This window comes from Coregonus clupeaformis, chromosome 37 (assembly GCF_020615455.1).
Source record: "Coregonus clupeaformis isolate EN_2021a chromosome 37, ASM2061545v1, whole genome shotgun sequence".
Classification (NCBI taxonomy): Eukaryota; Metazoa; Chordata; class Actinopteri; order Salmoniformes; family Salmonidae; genus Coregonus; species Coregonus clupeaformis.
The window spans coordinates 35,237,376-35,255,984 of NC_059228.1; the positions used below are offsets into that span (position 1 = coordinate 35,237,376).

At 41.1% G+C, this 18,609-nt stretch overlaps 1 protein-coding gene across 3 annotated transcripts in view; it reads left to right on the forward strand.

Annotated features, from left to right (window-relative positions):
• Positions 1-18,609, forward strand: part of mocs1 (molybdenum cofactor synthesis 1) — a 45,459-nt gene that overhangs the window by 15,953 nt on the left and 10,897 nt on the right. For all 3 annotated transcript variants that reach the window (XM_041848343.2, XM_041848344.2, XM_041848345.2), the window contains 5 exons: positions 1,061-1,228; positions 10,656-10,820; positions 12,305-12,366; positions 13,036-13,147; positions 17,317-17,429. In XM_041848343.2, coding sequence (XP_041704277.1) covers positions 1,061-1,228; positions 10,656-10,820; positions 12,305-12,366; positions 13,036-13,147; positions 17,317-17,429 — 620 coding nt within the window. The remainder of the gene's footprint in view (positions 1-1,060; positions 1,229-10,655; positions 10,821-12,304; positions 12,367-13,035; positions 13,148-17,316; positions 17,430-18,609) is intronic.

Below are 18,609 nucleotides of genomic sequence, written 5' to 3' on the forward strand. Positions count from 1 at the left end.
CCGGGCAACGAAGGAGTGGCTTCGTAAGAAGCATTTCAAGGTCCTGGAGTCGCCTAGCCAGTCTCCAGATCATAACCCCATAGAAAATCTTTGGAGGGAGTTGAAAGTCCGTGTTGCCCAGCGACAGCCCCAAAACATCACTGCTCTAGAGGAGATCTGCATGGAGGAATGGGCCAAAATACCAGCAACAGTGTGTGAAAACCTTGTGAAGACTTACAGAAAACGTTTGACCTGTGTCATTGCCAACAAAGGGTATATAACAAAGTATTGAGAAACTTTTGTTATTGACCAAATACTTATTTTCCACCATAATTTGCAAATAAATTCATTAAAAATCATACAATGTGATTTTCTGGATTTTTTTTTCTGTGTACCTATGATGAAAATTACAGGCCTCTCTCATCTTTTTAAGTGGGAGAACTTGCACAATTGGTGGCTGACTTAATACTTTTTTTCCCCACTGTATATACACGCTAACTAACACCTACATTGACACTCCCACACACATTCACATACACACACTTTTACTCATAATTGCTGCTGCTACTCTGTTCTTTATTCTACTCGTGTTATTGTCTATCCTGATGCCTAGTCACTTTCCGTCTAAAGGACCATTCCCATTAGTCATATTAACCAATTAAATCTTGTTAAATACCCTCTTATTATTTGACTCCTATTAAGATAATGCTTGTTCCTTCCGTTATTGTCGAGCTTTGTATCTCTTCTGCACAAGAACACTTTAGATGAGGTAGTTGTAAAACAGCATTACCAAGCTAGCTTGTACATTTATGCTTTTCTAGTGGGGGATACTAGCAATGAGGTTTATTGGGATTAATTGAGATGCCAAAACATTTCTCCCCTAGTGTTTATGCGATACATTCTACTCTTATCTTAGTATCACCAAAAGCTCTGGCCTACTTTTCCCATATTTGAACTAATGATTGTTGACTGGTTTTATTTGTTCATTGTAGATGGGTCTTTATCATAAAAAATACCAAATGTAATACTTCATGAGTTCATAATGACGTTTTGTTATAATCTTCAATCTCTCCCCCTGCAGGTCAGTACTGTATGCCAGAAGAGGGGGTAAAGCTCACCCCTCGCGCTCAGCTCCTGTCTACCTCTGAGGTGCTGACCGTGGCCCAGCTGTTTGTTCGAGAGGGCGTGGAGAAGATCCGCCTCACTGGGGGAGAACCCCTAATCCGACCAGACGTCCTGGATATCATCAGTGAGTGGGGCGTGGGTTGTGTTGATTAGGTCTCAAATGTGCAAACTCTGCCCACCCGGTGCGTCTGGCGGGCTAAAACGAATGCACCCTATTATTTGGGTAGAAAAGCCGATTCGCTAATGTCTGATAATATGCTGGTCTTTATCATATTTATTAAAAGTTAACATCATAATGCTGTATTTCTCAGTTGATTCCCATAGGGACCTAATCCAACTACAGTAATCAGCTCATTATCAAGTGTGTTAGAGCTGGGCTATAACAAAAATGTGCACACCCTAGGGGTCCCCATGAATAGTTTCAGAAGCTGTCGTAGTGTATCCTGGAGTCAAATAAATGTTGTACACCACCATGTTCAGTTCTAAACAAGTCCGTTTTTTTTAAGGGGAACCGAATTCCGAACTCCTTTCATGTTTATTATTTTTATGACAGGATAGGAGCAGAAGCAGGGACCAGACAGAGTAGGACAAGAAAAGTATAGATCTCATGCGGAGATCGAACCTTTCCATGAGCTAGATTGACCAGGTGAATCTAGGTGAAAGCTATGATCCCTTATTGATGTCACTTGTTAAATCCACTTCAATCAGTGTAGATAAGGGGGAGGAGACAGGTTAAATAAGGATTTTTAAGCCTTTGAGACGTATTGTCTAGGGCTGTCCCCGACAAAAAAAGTTTAAATGTGTGTTTTTCCATATATAGACACACCCTATGTTTTAATAAAATCAACTATATGCATTGAGCTTTTTTTATGCTTTAAGCGCACTGTTTGATGAAAGAAGACACAAATGACTCAAGAGGGAGCCAGAGATCATGATAACCAGCAGAAAAAACCTTAACCTGACCCGACCATCCTCCTGCTGGCTTTCGCAGATTCTTCCATTACGCTCCTGAAGTTGCTGGTAATAGGCTACACGAGGAGTTGGCAACCTTTTCTTATGTAGAATGCCAATTTATCTTACAATTTCTACTCATCTGCGTGCCAGTTAGTGTTTTCATATGCACATTTTTGTGGAACAGTTTCATTTAATTTATAATAAAATCATTGTCATGTGGTTAATCAAAACTCTATCTAAATGAAAATAATACAAACCTAAAAAGTAACTTCTATTGCCATTGCCATTGCCAACTATGTAAAAATAGCCTACATAAAGCCAACAAATAAAAACATTGCAGGTAGAAAATGTCCTGATTTAAAAAATAAATATCCTATAAATCAGGTTGGCTATGCATGGCCTGTCTGCAACAAACTTGAAACATTGTATCAACTATTAACTTGGGCCCTGCCCGAAGCTCGTGCTAGCAAACTTGCAACATTGTATAAAATATTGTATAAAGTTTCCTGTGCCAGTGAGCTCCGGTAGGCCTATTTTTTTTTTCCCCACTGGATCAGAGCATGACATTTTTCCCTTTGACGCTTAGTGATTATCGAAAGGGAGAGAGCTCTAAAGATTTTTTTAAATATACTGAGCAAAAATATAAACAACAATTTCTAAGATTTCCTGAGTTATAGTTCATATAAGAAGATTAGTCAATTTAAATCAATTCATTAGGCCCTAATCTATGGATTTCACGACTGGGAATATAGATATGCATCTGTTGGTCACAAATACCTTAACAAAAAAAGGTAAGGGCATGGATCAGAAAAGCAGTCAGTATCTGGTGTGACTAGGGCTGTGGCAGTCATGAAATTTTGTCAGCTGGTGATTGTCAAGCAAATAACTGCCAGTCTCAGGGTAATTGACCGTTAATTAACATAAACACATTTAGCAACTCCTGGCTTCCACGCATAGCCGACAAGCCACCGATGCAGACCTTTGGAAAATAAATCCATGTAATATAGCCTACACCATCACAATAAATCCGTTATTTATTTTAGACAGGTCTAAAGAAACATGATTTGAAGAAAATGTAGTCTCTTTCAGAAGAACAGAATAGCATACTCTGCGTTGTCCTTATGTTAAGCCCTGATCTGGCTATGCCATATGGCTGTGGGCTACACTAGTTCATTTAGCAGACAAGATTTGCTTAGAATTCCGTGGCATTATTTTCAAATTTTAGTATGAAGAATACAATTGAACATAGCTGAATAAAATAGAAAGGATATTTTCTCCAAATGATTTGAGGGAGTGTGCACATGTGGCTATTCTGTGTTGAGCAGTTAACAAAGAAACAGGTACTCCTACAGTATATGCTTAATTGTGAGTTATTTATTTTACTTTTAGTTGTGATACAAATGTTGGGCTATATGTTTAGATTTTTTATAGATTCTAAGGCTGCATGATGCGACAATCTTTTTTTTGTCGCATGAAAGGCATAAGCTCTGCTTTGTTTTTCGCGCAGGCTGTACACACTTCATCAGTCTCTCGTTCACAATTTGACAAGCACTTGATAATGCCTCGAATTTCCCGGCTGCATCCCCTTTGTGTGGCCATAATCCCCCTAAAAAAGAAATGCCTTTTGCGGCCAGTGGCCGTTGTGCCCTTGGGCTGAATATAATAATTATAATTCCCTTCTCCCCGCTGCGTGCCGAAGCACTTCTCGTTCACATGGCTACAAGTGAAGACAGACACATCGGGGACGCAACTGCGCACGTCCTTATCCAATTCCGAGGCGCATATTGAAGATCTTGGAAGAACTGTCCACATTTACTTTTCGTCAGCCAACAAGATGAGTAGGCCTAACGAACAGCAAAAGCACTAGCCTATGTCAATCTACTATCCCCCTTAGTACAAAGGTTGACCTATTCTGTGCGAGAAATAAATATTCCAAACATAGTCCAGGACAGTTGTGGGATGCGATAGATCTCAAATTAATACAACCACTAGCATCAAAAAACCTTTTTTAAGCAATGAGCCTGACGCAACAGAAGAGAAAGTTTAGCTTAAAATGTTGATAAACTATTAGGCGACCACATAAGTGCAGCAATGCGCAAACGGCAGTAGGCTATGAGCACCAATATTCCATTAGCAGGAAACACCATTCTCAAATTATCTTCCCCAAACTTGAAATGCAAGTGCTGCGTATGTATGCCAGTTAGGCTCTACACCCGTTGTAAAGCGGATTAATGTGCTTAATTTTAAGAAGTTATTTGGCCACTTTAGTTGTTGTTCAAACCTTATAAAAATATATAGGCCGATATGAGGTGTGAGACTATGATTTGAAAAAGTCAAAGGGAAATTAGCTGTTTGCCTTAAGCTGGGCATCATTCATTTTACATTTACATTTTAGTCATTTAGCAGACGCTCGTATCCAGAGACTTACAGTTAAGTGAGTGCATACATTATTTTTTTATTTTTCATACTGGCCCCCCGTGGGAATCAAACCCACAACCCTGGCGTTGCAAACGCCATGCTCTACCAACTGAGCTACATCCCTGCCGGCCATTCCCTCCCCTACCCTGGACGACACTGGGCCAATTGTGTGCCGCCCCATGGGTCTCCCGGTCGTGGCCGGCTACGACAAAGCCTGGATTCGAACCAGGATCTCTAGTGGCACAGCTAGCACTGCGATGCAGTGCCTTAGACCACTGTGCCACTCGGGAGAACACAGCCTGGAGGTGTGTTGGGTCATTGTCCTGTTGAAAACAAATGATAGTCCCACTAAGCGCTAACCAGATGGGATGGTGTATCGCTGCAGAATGCTGTGGTAGCCATGCGCCTTGAATTCTAAATAAGTCACTGACAGTGTCACCAGCAAAGCACCATCACACCACCTCCTCCATGCTTCACGGTGGGAACCACACATGCAGAGGTTATCCGTTCACGTACTCTGCGTCTCACAAAGACATGGCGGTTGGAACCAAAAATCTCAAATTTGGACTCAGGACAGATTTCCACTGGTCTAAAGTCCATTGCTCGTGTTTCTTGGCCCAAGCAAGTCTTATTCTTATTTGTGTCCTTTAGTAGTGGTTTCTTTGCAGCAATTCGACCATGAAGGCCTGATTCACAGTCTCTTCTGAACAGTTGATGTTCTGATGGGTCTGTTGCTTGAACTCTGAAGTATTTATTTGGGCTGCAATTTCTGAGGCTGGTAACTCTAATGAACTTATCCTCTGCAGCAGAGGTAACTCTGGGTCTTCCTTTCCTGTGGCGGTCCTCATAAGAGCTAGTTTTATCATAGCGCTTGATGGTTTTTGCGATTGCACTTGAAGAAACTGTCAAAGTTCTTGACATTTTCCCGGATTGATTGACCTTCATGTCTTAAAGTAATGATGGACTGTCGTTTCTCTTTGCTGATTTGAGCTGTTCTTGCCATAATATGGACTTGGTATTTTACCAAATAGAGCTATCTACTGTATAACACCCCTACCTTGTCACAACACAACTGATTGGCTCAAACACATTAAGAAGGAAATAGATTCCACGAATGTACTATTAAGAAGGCACACCTGTTAATTGAAATGCATTCCAGGTGACCACCTCATGAAGCTGGTTGAGAGAGTGCCAAGAGTGTGCAAAGCTGTCACCAAGGCAAATGGTTGGCTACTTTGAAGAATCTCAAATGTGAAATACATTTTGATTTGTTTAACACCTTTTTTGGTTACTACATGATTCCATATGTGTTATTTCATAGTTTTGATGTCTTCACTATTATTCTACAATGTAGATAATATAAAGAAAAACCCTTGAATGAGTAGGCGTGTCCAAACTATTGACTGGTACTGTATGTGGGACGCTGGGATGAAGGGAGTTGTAGTTTTCACTAAGCAAATATTCAACTTAGTTCATCGCAAGAATGTGGTAATTAACTACAATGACCATAATCCATTGTGCTTGTTTTTTCTTGGCTCGGATTGAGAAGGATACACTTTACTCCTGCTATGTTAGGTTAGATACACACACAGACCGCATGAGAGAGGAATATACACAACACAACAACTAGAGAGAGGGATAGAGACAGTTTGTGAAAGTATGCCTTATCTACTTTGAGAACAAGTCAAATTATTTCGTCAGACAGCTCTGCAGCATGCTTATGCAGGCTAGCCTAGCTAAATAGGATGACTAAAGACAGTACAGTATGTGGAGCACAGAGAACTGCCTGAGCAGAGATGAGAACTTTAAAGAATGAAAAATAATAAAGTAAACAACTAAAAACTAAGTAATATACACAACTGAAATACACTACACGGCCAAAAGTGCTCGTAGAACATCTCATTCCAAAATCACGGGCCCCCCTTTGCTGCTATAACAGACTCCACTCTTCTGGGAAGGCTTTCCACTAGATGTTGGAACTTTGCTGCGGGGACTTGCTTCCATTCAGCCACGAGCATTAGTGAGGTTGTGCACTGATGTTGGGCGATTAGACCTGGCTCGCTGTCGGCGTTCCAATTCATCCCAAAGATGTTCGATGGGGTTGAGGTCAGGGCTCTGTGCAGGTTAAGTTCTGCCACACCGATCTCGACAAACCACATCTGTACAGACCTCACTTTGTGCACGGGGGCATTGTCATGCAGAAACAGGAAAGGGCCTTCCCCAAACTGTTGCCACAAAGTTGGAAGCACAGAATCGTCTAGAATGTAATTGTATGCTGTAGCGTTAAGATTTCCCTTCACTGGAACTAAGGGGCCTAGCCCTAACCATAAAAAACGACCATTATTCCTCCTCCACCAAACTTTACAGTTAACACTGTGCATTGGGGCAGGTCGCGTTCTCCTGGCATCTGCCAATCCCAGATTTGTCTGTGAGACTGCCAGATGGTGAAGTGTGATTCATCACTCCAGAGAACGCGTTTCCACTGCTCCAGAGACGAATGACGGCGATCTTTACACCACTCCAGCCGACGCTTGGCATTCCGCAAGGTGATCTTAGGCTTGTGTGCTGCTGCTTGGCCATGGAAATCCATTTCATGAAGCTCCCGACAAACAGTTATTGTGCTGACATTGCTTCCTGAAGCAGTTTGGAACACGATAGTGATTGTTGCAACCGAGGACAGATTATTTTTACATGCTTCAGCATGCGACGGTCCCGTTCTGTGAGCTTTTGTTGCCTACCACTTCGAGGCTGATCCGTTGTTGCTCTTAGACGTTTCCACTTCACAATAACAGCACTTACAGTTGACCGGGGCAGCTCTAGCGTGGCAGAAATTTGAAGAACTGAGTTGTTGGAAAGGTGGCATCCTGTGACGGTGCCACGTTGAAAGTCACTGAGCTCTTCAGTACGGGCCATCCTACTGCCAATGATTGTCTATGGAGATTGCTTGGCTGTGTGCTCGATTTTATACACCTGTCAGTAACGGGTGTGGCTGAAATAGCCGAATCCACTAATTTGAAGGGGTGTCCACATACTTCTATTATTTCATGGTGATGTCCTATTTTTCAATTGATATATACCCAATGTGAACCTGACCGAGACAATGGAATATTTTCAATGTTTTGGCATTTGAATGTTCACTATTTTTGGATTTGGAATTTCCATAAAAAGCTCTAACATTATTTCATAATGCATTGAATGTTTAAAAAAAATTATTGAAATCGAAAACAGTGATTATTATTTTTATAATCGAACCGAAACTGAACCGACCTCAAAAAGTAGTAATCGCTTAGCAATACTCACGCGTGAGAGTTGGCAGCACTGCAGCTGTGTATTTGGTTGAACTTGCTAGTTAGCTAAGTAAGTGGCTGAATTAATAAGAGACACAAATGACTAGAGGGAGTCCGACCGCAATTGATTTGATTGTGCCGGGCCGGGCTCAGACTTGCTGTATTGTCTCCCTCTCCTCCCTGCTGCAGCGACCACCACATAACATCAACAGTGTTTATCACGCTCCCCCTGTTGCTGAAGCTGCAACATAATTACAGCCATTTCTAACTGAAAAGTTCTGTTACTGAAATCCCTAATTTGTGTAGGAAAAACATTCCCTTTTCCCTCAACCCATTGCTCTCTTTATGTGACACACGTATGCATTTCATGTGCATTGGGGGAATGTTTTCTGGTTGCTCAGGAGGTAAAGGGGAAATCAGATGTGTGGAATAAATTTGACTAATTGTGGAAAATACTGAAAATCAAGAAAAATAAGGTAAGGAGCAAGCGCTGCGTGCATATAATCTGTGCCAATCAGGTGCTGTTAGATTTTTTTTTGTAAAGCCTTTATTACAGCAGAGACTAAAACCAGTCGCATTCATTTGTGAATGCAATTTCCAAAATGGAACGGTTTATTTATTGTTCACGCAAATTATTCAAGGGTCGCTTTTATTTGATTTAAAAACTAAAATGCTTGATTGCATTTCAAATCATGAATGACTGGTATGCTGTGTTATAACATGAACGAATGATTGATTGATACAGTACTGTAGGTTATTTTTTTGTAAAAATCCCAGACATTTTGAAATGGGCGCCGAGCACACGTTGGCTCCATCCACAACCATGTGCGTTTCGGCACGAAGTGGCTACCATGCAACATACTGTAGGTTATGGGGAATTGTAGCTAGCTTGAAATGTCTCAATGGTGATCCTTTTCTATAGCTCAATATGTTTAATTGGTATCAGAACAGCGCCCTAATCACAGAGGGTTCGATCACACAGTAATGTATACTGAACAAAATATAAACTTAACATGTAAAGTGTTTGTCCCATGTTTCATGAGCTGAAATAAAAGATCCCAGAAATGTTCCACAAAAAGCCCAGCCAAGCAGAATTCGTTTTTTTTTTCTCCCATAAAAGGGCTTTATTACAGACAGAAGTACTCCTCAGTTTCATCAGCTGTCCGGGTAGCTGGTCTCAGGTGATCCCACAGGTGACGAAGCCGGATGTGGATTTCCTGGGCTGACGTGGTCTGTGGTTGTTGGACGTACTGCCAAATACTTGGAGGTGGCTTATGGTAGAGAAATTAACATTCTCTGGCAACAGCTTTGGTGGACATTCGTACAGTCAGCATGCCAATTGCACGCTCCCTCAACTTGAGACGTCTGTTGCATAGTGTTATGTGAAAACTGCACATTTAGAGTGGCCTTTTATTGTACCCAGCAAAAGGTGCAACTGTGTATTGATCATGCTGTTTAATCAGCTTCTTGATATGCCACACCTGTCAGGTGGCTGGATTATCTTGGCAAAGTATAAATACTCTCCAACAGTGATGTAAACAAATTTGTGCACAAAATTGGAGAGAATAAGCTTTTTGTGCATATGGAAGATTTCTGGGATCTTTTATTTCAGGTCATGAAACATACGACAAACACTTTTTTTTTTTTTTTTTGCACATAAACCAAGCCTGCTACAATTATAAACCTCTGTTTTTCTCTTGCAGTTTTTCCAGTTCCTGTATTATTTTTGCTAGGCGGAGGAATTACTTCCTACTAAACGAGAAGAACCAATAGCTATGATTGTGACTTAAAGTGGATGTAGTGACATTGGGATGAGCAGTGATCTAAGATTTTGTATAAACTTCAGTTATCTATGATTCGTAAGGCAACTCTCCTTGCTGGCGAGAGAGGCTTGTAAGTGTTTTGCAGAGACGAGGCTCATGACTGTCTCACTCTCCACGCATGCTTTCAACTTAATGAAGCATGTGTAAGGGGGAATGGATTCACTATGCCATGACTGTGTGTTGTATCTTGTGATGTGATATCCTACCATTGCTGTTACCGACCGATTATAACTTTATTGAGATGCTGACATTGGGCAGAATTTTTTAACCCTCATCAACCAATATTCCCATTCATTTTCATTGATACAGGATTTACACAATAATTCCCCAAATTAGAATTTTGTCCATGGTTGCTCGTTTTGAGTTCAAGTTGTTAGAGGTGCTATTTAGTAGATGTCTTAATAACAGGCATTGGAATCCATTTATTTTCTATGAGGTTTGTGGGGATGGACAGTGCATCTGCAGTATGTGATGTGATATCAAGGGGAATGCCTAATGGGGAAAGGGGAAATTGCACAGCTGAGACACGTCATGGCGAAAAGGCAAATCGAGCGTGTCTAAACTGGATTTTCTGGTAGGGATGGCGTCCATGTGGACACAGCTCACCATTGGTCATGTGCTGATCAGACGCATTACCTTTCCGATTGGCACTGTGACGTCACCAGACATGTCTACTCACACTTTTCTTTTGAGTTCAAAGGTCATCTCAGGGTGTCTGAAGTGGTGTGGAGTGAAGTTGCTCCTAGATGCTGATCTGGGGTTAGTTTTGCATTTCCCCACTCATGTTTATGGTTAGGATTGGGGGAAGGGAAGCTGATCCTGGAAACGTTACACTGGAGTGTCTGAGGTCTCCATGGGGTGTGTGAAGTGGAATCCAAAAACCACAAATGGGCTTTGTGGTTGATGATCTTGCAAATGATCCCCAAACCCCATCTTGTGATATGCATGCTTAGCCAGTCACACCCACTTACTTTGTAGTCAACATAGAGTTCAATTCAACCAGGAATTGTATGCCATTTGTCACTGTGCTGTAACACTTTATCATCTGTCTGTCTGTCCGTCTGTCCAGCGGAGCTGAGGAAATTGGAGGGCCTGAAGACCATCGCTGTGACCACCAATGGTATGAACCTTGCGAGGCTGCTGCCTAAACTGAAGGATGCTGGTCTGGATCTGCTCAACATCAGCCTGGACACCCTGGTGCCGGCCAAGTTTGAGTTCATCGTCCGGCGGAAAGGTAACCCACCTTCTCCATAACCTACTGAATGTTGCATGGTAGCCATTTTGTGCCGAAATGCACATAGTTGTGGAAGGAGCCAATGTGTGCTCAGCGCCCCTTCCAGCGACTGGAGACAATGCTGGGGATTGACAGAGTTGGAGAGCTTAGGGAGGCAGGATCCTGGGAGGCAGGGACAGATGGACTAGACAGGCTTAGGAAGGAGAGTAGCAGCACACAGGAAAAGGTAAGGTTTCAGAGCGTAACCTCTTACACTACACTGGGCTTTCACTGTTGGGCTGACTGGTTTCATTGTCGTGGGGGATATAGAAGATGTGGGAAAGCTGTTCTTCCAGTATATGTCTGTCTCCAAATGAGGTAAATGTATGTTGTTGTATTGACAATTGTATTAAAAACTCATCAAGTTCAGAGTAGGGATAAAGTTTCTTTACTGTTGTGTTTCTGGATTTAATTTAAGCTTTTCTTATTTTTAATTTTTTTGACTTTTTTTTGTGTGAAATTACTGTTAGGGCTACACATACTTACAGTATGTTAATAAAGTATGAAGTGAGGGACACAAAACAACACATTCACCATGGACAATTTAGGGTTTATTGATAAGATATAAAGGGAAGTGCACAACAAAAGAACATTACATTTTCCGTGCACATTTTGAAAACTCGAAACGGTTGAGCCCTATTCACCTTATGTAATGAGCAAACTAAACTAAAAGCTAACATACATAAAATATTTGTCTAACCCTCTGGTACATACTGATACGTGAATGATTTAACATTAATGTTCAAATGACTCATGATCACAGCACTTGGATAATTTATTTCAACCCGATACATTTTTAAACCATATCATGGAAATGTTTGTGACAGAATTGTATTGAACTGTAAGATTTTCCTACATGACACCCAAATATGAAATTTCTCAACTTGATTCACAAATACTTTTCGTTGATTAACTTCCTGTTTCAAAGGCGCAAAAACCTCCTACAGCAGGTCAGTGCCTTTTCAAAATCTCATTTGAAAACACAATTTAGCCAAAACCAAGCTGTGGGCCAAATTAGCCATTTCACTTAAATCCTCTGTTTAACACCCATTAAACTGTAACATGGAGCTATCAGGTAGAAGCGACTGCCCTTCCAATTAGAATCAATGGAATGGAAACAAACTAGCCTTCACATTCCCTCTGCAGGGTTGGCTGAATCAAAACACAGGAAGAGACATTATCTCTGGTAGCGCTGACCTTAGTAGTGTACCTTTCAACTGAAATGACAGTCGTTCTCAGGTCTTGAGACTAGTTTGCTAAGCTTTGTCTGGGACTTTTCCTGGTGTGTTTGGAGAGGGAGAGCTCGGGGTGGGTGACACAATGTGTTGTCGTCTATTTATTGCGTCTTTGCCATTTGGAAGTAGCTTAGAATCAAATGTATCACATAAGCCTCGCTACTATAGGCTACTGCTCTGTTTTCATTGTTGCCTTCCTCTCTTTCCTAGGGTTCCACAAGGTCATGGAAGGTATTGACAAAGCCATTGAGATGGGCTTCAACCCTATCAAGGTAAAAGATCAGAGTCCCACTCGACTTTGTTCATTTGCTCATTCTTCCAAAGGAGCTGTAGGGTGGAAGCCGTACTTGTCACGTTAATGATTTAAGTTCAACAGTGTGTGTGTGTGTGACTGACTGTGTGTGTGCATGTTTTCGCTCTTAGACATGTTTGAGTGTGTGTTGATTTGTTACTATGAAAGCTTTCCCTCCATAGTGTCTTAATGCATGGCTTGTGTTAGTACTGCATGTAGTCAGTCAAAACAAACAGATTAGTGCAGTTTTGGCAGCTCTCTGGTGCAAGGCCTATAGCTACTAGCACTGACTTTATTGAAGAAAAAAAATGCATTTACTATGACTGATATGTGGTTGTGTAGCACATGGGGATGTGTGAAACTTACTCCTCAGCCTGAAGTGACCCCACTTGCGCCAGCGAATAGCTAGCGCGGCGCCGACTTGTAAGACGCTTCAGGAGAGCGGTAATGTGTGTTAGCAAGTCAGAGGTTCATGCCAGGTATGGACCGAAATGGGAGGAAGTGGTACTTTCTAAGCAAGCAGCGTGATGTCCTTTACAGTTGTCTCACCTATCTATCTTAAGATGAATGCACTGTCACTCTGGATAAGAGTGTCTGCTAAATTACTAAAATGTAAATGTAGCTCACTGCTGCACACTGCCCTCTACAGGTCAACTGTGTGGTCATGCGGGGCCTCAATGAGGACGAGCTTCTGGACTTTGTGGCCCTGACAGAGAAGAAGCCTCTGGAAGTACGCTTCATCGAGTACATGCCCTTCGACGGTGAGTGGACCATTCTTAAAGACCATTGCCACCAGTGCAGAGCCGTGGTCGAGTGGTAACATTCCCTGTCACGTCAGAGTACTACTCTTCACCGGAGACCGGATGTTGAATCCCTGTATCCACCCTAACCACTGTTTCTCCCACTTGCCTGTCTCCCTCCTTGATTTCTTTACTGTCTGATTGTCAAAATACCACACACAAAAAAAAAGATATACACTACCTGTCAAAAGTTTTAGAACACCTACTCATTCAAGGGTTTTTCTTTATTTTTACTATTTTCTACATTGTAGAATAATAGTGAAGACATCAAAACTATGAATTAACACACATGGATTTTTTTTTTTAAACAAATCCAAATATATTTTATATTTGAGATTCTTCAAATAGCCACCCATTGCCTTGATGACAGCTTTGTACACTCTTGGCATTCTCTCAACCAGCTTCATGAGGTAGTCACCTGGAATGCATTTCAATTAACAGGTGTGCCTTGTTAAAAGTTAATTTGTGGAATTGCTTTCCTTCTTAATGCGTTTGAGCCAATCAGTTGTGTTGTGACAAGGTAGGGGTGGTATACAGAAGATAGCCCTATTTGGTAAAAGACCAAGTCCATATTATGGCAAGAACAGCTCAAATAAGCATAGAGAAACGACAGTCCATCATTATTTTAAGACATGAAGGTCAGTCAATACGGAAAATGTGAAGTACTTTGAAAGCTTCTTCAAGTGCAGTCGCAAAAACCATCAAGCGCTATGATGAAACTGGCTCTCATGAGGACCGCCACAGGAATGGAAGACCCATAGTTACATCTGCTGCAGAGGGTAAGTTCATTAGAGAGTTACCAGCCTCAGAAATTGCAGGCCAAATAAATGCTTCACAAGAGTTCAAGTAACACACATCTCAACATCAACTGTTCAAAGGAGACTGTGTGAATCAGGCCTTCATGGTCGAATTGCTGCAAAGAAACCACTACTAAAGGACACCAATAATAAGAAGAGACTTGCTTGGGCCAAGAAACATGAGCAATGGACATTAGACAGGTGGAAATGTGTCCTTTGGTCTGGAGTCCAAATTTGAGATGTTTTTTCTCCAATCGCTGTCTTTGTGAGACGTGGTGTGGGTGAATGGATGAGATCTGCATGTGTATTTCCCACCATAAAGCATGGAGGAGGAGGTGTTATGGTGTGGGGGTGCTTTGCTGAATTCAAGGCACACTTAACCAACATGGCTACCACAGCATTCTGCAGCAATACGCCATCCCATCTGGTTTGGGATTATTGGGACTATCATTTTAAACAGGACAATGACCCAACACACCTCCAGGCTGTGTAAGGGCTATTTTACCAAGAAGGAGAGCGATGGAGTGCTGCATCAGATGACCTGGCCTCCACAATCCCCTGACCTCAACCAAATGGAGATGGTTTGGGGTGAGTCGGACCGCAGAGTGAAGGAAAAGCAGCCAACAAGTGCTCAGCATACAGTTGAAGTCGGAAGTTTACATACACTTAGGTTGGAGTCATTAAAACTTGTTTTTCAACCACTCTACACATTTCTTGTTAACAAACTATAGTTTTGGCAAGTCGGTTAGGACATCTACTTTGTGCATGACACAAGTAATTTTTCCAACAATTGTTTACAGACAGATTATTTCACTTATAATTTACTGTATCACAATTCCAGTGGGTCAGACGTTTACTGTGCCTTTTTTAAATTGCTTGGAAAATTCCAGAAAATGATGTCATGGCTTTAGAAGCTTCTGATAGGCTAATTGACATCATTTGATTCAATTGGAGGTGTACCTGTGGATGTATTTCAAGGCCTACCTTCAAACTCAGTGCCTCTTTGCTTGACATCATGGGAAAATCAAAAGAAATCAGCCAAGACCTCAGAAAAAACATTGTAGACCTCCACAAGTCTGGTTCATCCTTGGGAGCAATTTCCAAACACCTGAAGGTACCACGTTCATCTATACAAACAATAGTACACAAGTAGAAACACCACGCAGCCGTCATACCGCTCAGGAAGGAGACGCGTTCTGTCTCCTAGAGATGAACGTACTTTGGTGCGAGAAGTGCAAATCAATCCCAGAACAACAGCAAAGGACCTTGTGAAGATGCTGGAGGAAACCGGTACAAAAGTATCTATATCCACAGTAAAACTAGTCCTATATCGACGTAACCTGAAAGGCCGCTCAGCAAGGAAGAAGCCACTGCTCCAAAACTGCCATAAAAAAGCCAGACTACGTTTTGCAAATGCACAAGGGGACAAAGATCGTACTTTTTGGAGAAATGTCCTCTGGTCTGATGAAACAAAAATAGAACAGTTTGGCCATAATGACCATCGTTATGATTGGAGGGAAAAGGGGGTGATTGCAAGCCGAAGAACACCATCCCAACCGTGAAGCACGGAGTTGGCAGTATCATGCTGTGGGGGTGCTTTGCTGCAGGAGGGACTGGTGCATTTCACAAAATAGATGGCATCATGAGGAAGGAAAATTAAGTGGATATATTGAAGCAACATCTCAAGACATCAGTCAGGAAGTTGTGGAATGGGCCAAAAGTCACCCATTTTATTGTGGGAAGCTTGTGGAAGGCTACCCAAAATGTTTGACCCAAGTTAAACAATTTTAAAGGCAATGCTGTCAAATACTAATTGAGTGTATGTAAACTTCTGACCCACTGGGAATGTGATGAAATAAATAAAAGCTGAAATAAATACTTCTCTCTACTAGTATTCTGACATTTCACATTCTTAAAATAAAAGTGGTGATCCTAACTGACCTATGAAATTGAATTTTTACAAGGATTAAATGTCAGGAATTGTGAAAAACTGAGTTTAAATGTATTTGGCTAAGGTATGTATGTAAACTTCCGACTTCAACTGTATGTGGGAACTCCTTCATGACTGTTGGAAAAGCATTCCAGGTGAAGCTGGTTGAGAGAATGCCAAGAGTGTGCAAAAGTGTCAAGGCAAATCGTTGCTGTTTGAAGAATCTCAAATAGAAAATATATTTTGATTTGTTTAACACGTTCTTGGTTACTACATGATTCGATATGTGTTATTTCATAGTTCTGATGTCTTCACTATTATTCTACAATGTAGAAAATACAAAAAATAAAGAAAGTAGGTGTTCTAAAACTTTTGACCGGTAGTGTACATATGATAATTGCCACTGTAAATGTTGCCGTTTTACTGCATTGTCCAAGTTTCTGTTTTTTTACAGAAGTAAAATAGGGTCATTGTCTCAGTATTTTCAATTCCCTAAAAAGAAGACTAATAATACTCTCTCGATTTCCGTCATTGTGGGTTTTAAGTTGCTGTAATACTGAAATAAAAACAGGGTTCTTAGCCATCTACCTTATATTCAAATTGTAGACCTCATTTTACATAGGCTTATGTTTGTAATGGTTCAATGCAGTCTCACACTTTCAAATCAAACTATTATGAGTCTAATTTTCCTTTATGAATGGGGTAACTAATGAGTTTACAATTGGCAGTTTCTAGAAATACTGAAGATAAAGTGATAGCACCAGTTTGTGTTAGCTAATCTCCTCGTTCTTGTTTAAAAGATAGGAGATTACAGACAGGGTGACAGAGGTTAGCATTTAAACCCTCACTCACCCCGTTCAAATACTTTTGAAAAAGAAGGACCTCCCTTTTTGTAAATGTAAAAACATGATTGGATTGTAAAAGCATGCATTTCACTGCATCGCTGATCAGCGATTACTTCAAGGAAGGCAAGAAAATGAATTGTCATCCAAACAGGGCCTAAGAGTCCTGAATTTGGTCTTCACTAGAATATGTCATCACTGTTCAGAACCACATGGTAACCAACAGTGTTTCATGTAGAGTGAGAGTCTCCATGAAACTTACGTACTGTACAAGTTTATCCTCAACTAGACCTGGGTGCGAATAGAATTGGTTTTCTTTCAAATACTTTACGTATGCTTGATTTAGCTTGCTCTGCCTAATTGAACCAATAGAACAGTCCAAAATGTGAAAAACCAACCCACCTGGTGCGCCGGGAAAGCACAAAGCACAATCAAGCGCACTGAAAGTATTTGAGTGAAAATAAATAGTATTTAAATCACGGTCGGTCATCCACACTGTGTGAATGCACCTCTAGACTAGAGCATTCACTCCATTCTGTTGACCTCTGCCACCTCCTGCAGGAAACAAATGGAACTTCAAGAAGATGGTGAGCTACCAGGAGATGCTGGACCGCATCAGACAGCAGTGGCCCAGTTTGGAAAAGCTTCCACTCGGAAAGACGGACACAGCCAAGGTTCCTCTCTCCCCCCAGCCCGCTCAAATTCCCACATATAATATCTAAATTATTAATCCGCTTTGTCTGCAACTCGGCTAAATTAAATATTCAGTGTGCCAGGTCCACACAGGAACCAATTATGATGACACGTCATCCATTTCTGCTACATCGGAGATGCAGTAATTCCCACAGTGTGTGCTGGTTGCATTAATTAATTAATTAATTGTTTATTTGACAGTAAGTACACTCACATGGTTGTGCAAGCTAAATCAGATGCTAATGAAAATGTCAAGATACAGTGATGCCCGATAGCAAAGCTGGTCTCTTTTTTTTAATGATCTTGTAGCCTGGTCCCAGATCTGTTTGTTCACTTCATTGCTCATCGTCAAGCCAAACAGACTGGCACATAGGCTAATGATCTCAATGACCACGTGTACATGCGCACAGTATTCTGGATAATAGCTCATATCCCGGTTAAGGTCTTATTTGGGATAAGCTGTTTACATGCACCTTTGATATCCCGCTCACGAGTATCCCTCTAGCCATGAATAAACAGAATATTCCTAATTTAGGTTAAATGGAATAAAAGCTAAAAATCTAGACACTGACTGTAGGCCTATAACCTCTCAGATGTAGCCTAATAGAATATTAACTAGAATATGAACTTCTTTTTCTATTTTTTCTATTGCTGTTAAATGATTAGCACGAAATGTTAATTTTTTCTCGGAAAGAGCAGTGGAGAAATATGATGTATTTCTTTCAGCATCTCTTCAGAAAGTTGCGGTTAGGGACCGCATGTAACATGCTATCTTTGACACTTACAGTACCAGTCAAAAGAAAAAACACACCTACTCATTCTCGGGTTTTTCTTTACTTTTACTATTTTCTACATTGTAAATAATAGTGAAGACATCAAAACTATGAAATAACACATATGAACACATGTAGTAACCAAAGAAGTGTTAAACAAATCAAAAAATATTTTAGATTCTTCAAAGTAGCCACCCTTTGCCTTGATGACAGCTTTGCACACTCTTCACATTCTCTCAACCAGCTTCATGAGGAATGCTTTTCCAACAGTCTTGAAGGAGTTCCCACATATGCTGAGCACTTGTTGGCTGCTTTTCCTTCTCTCTGCGGTCCAACTCATCCCAAACCATCTCAGTTGGGTTGAGGTTGGGTGATTGTGGAGGCCAGG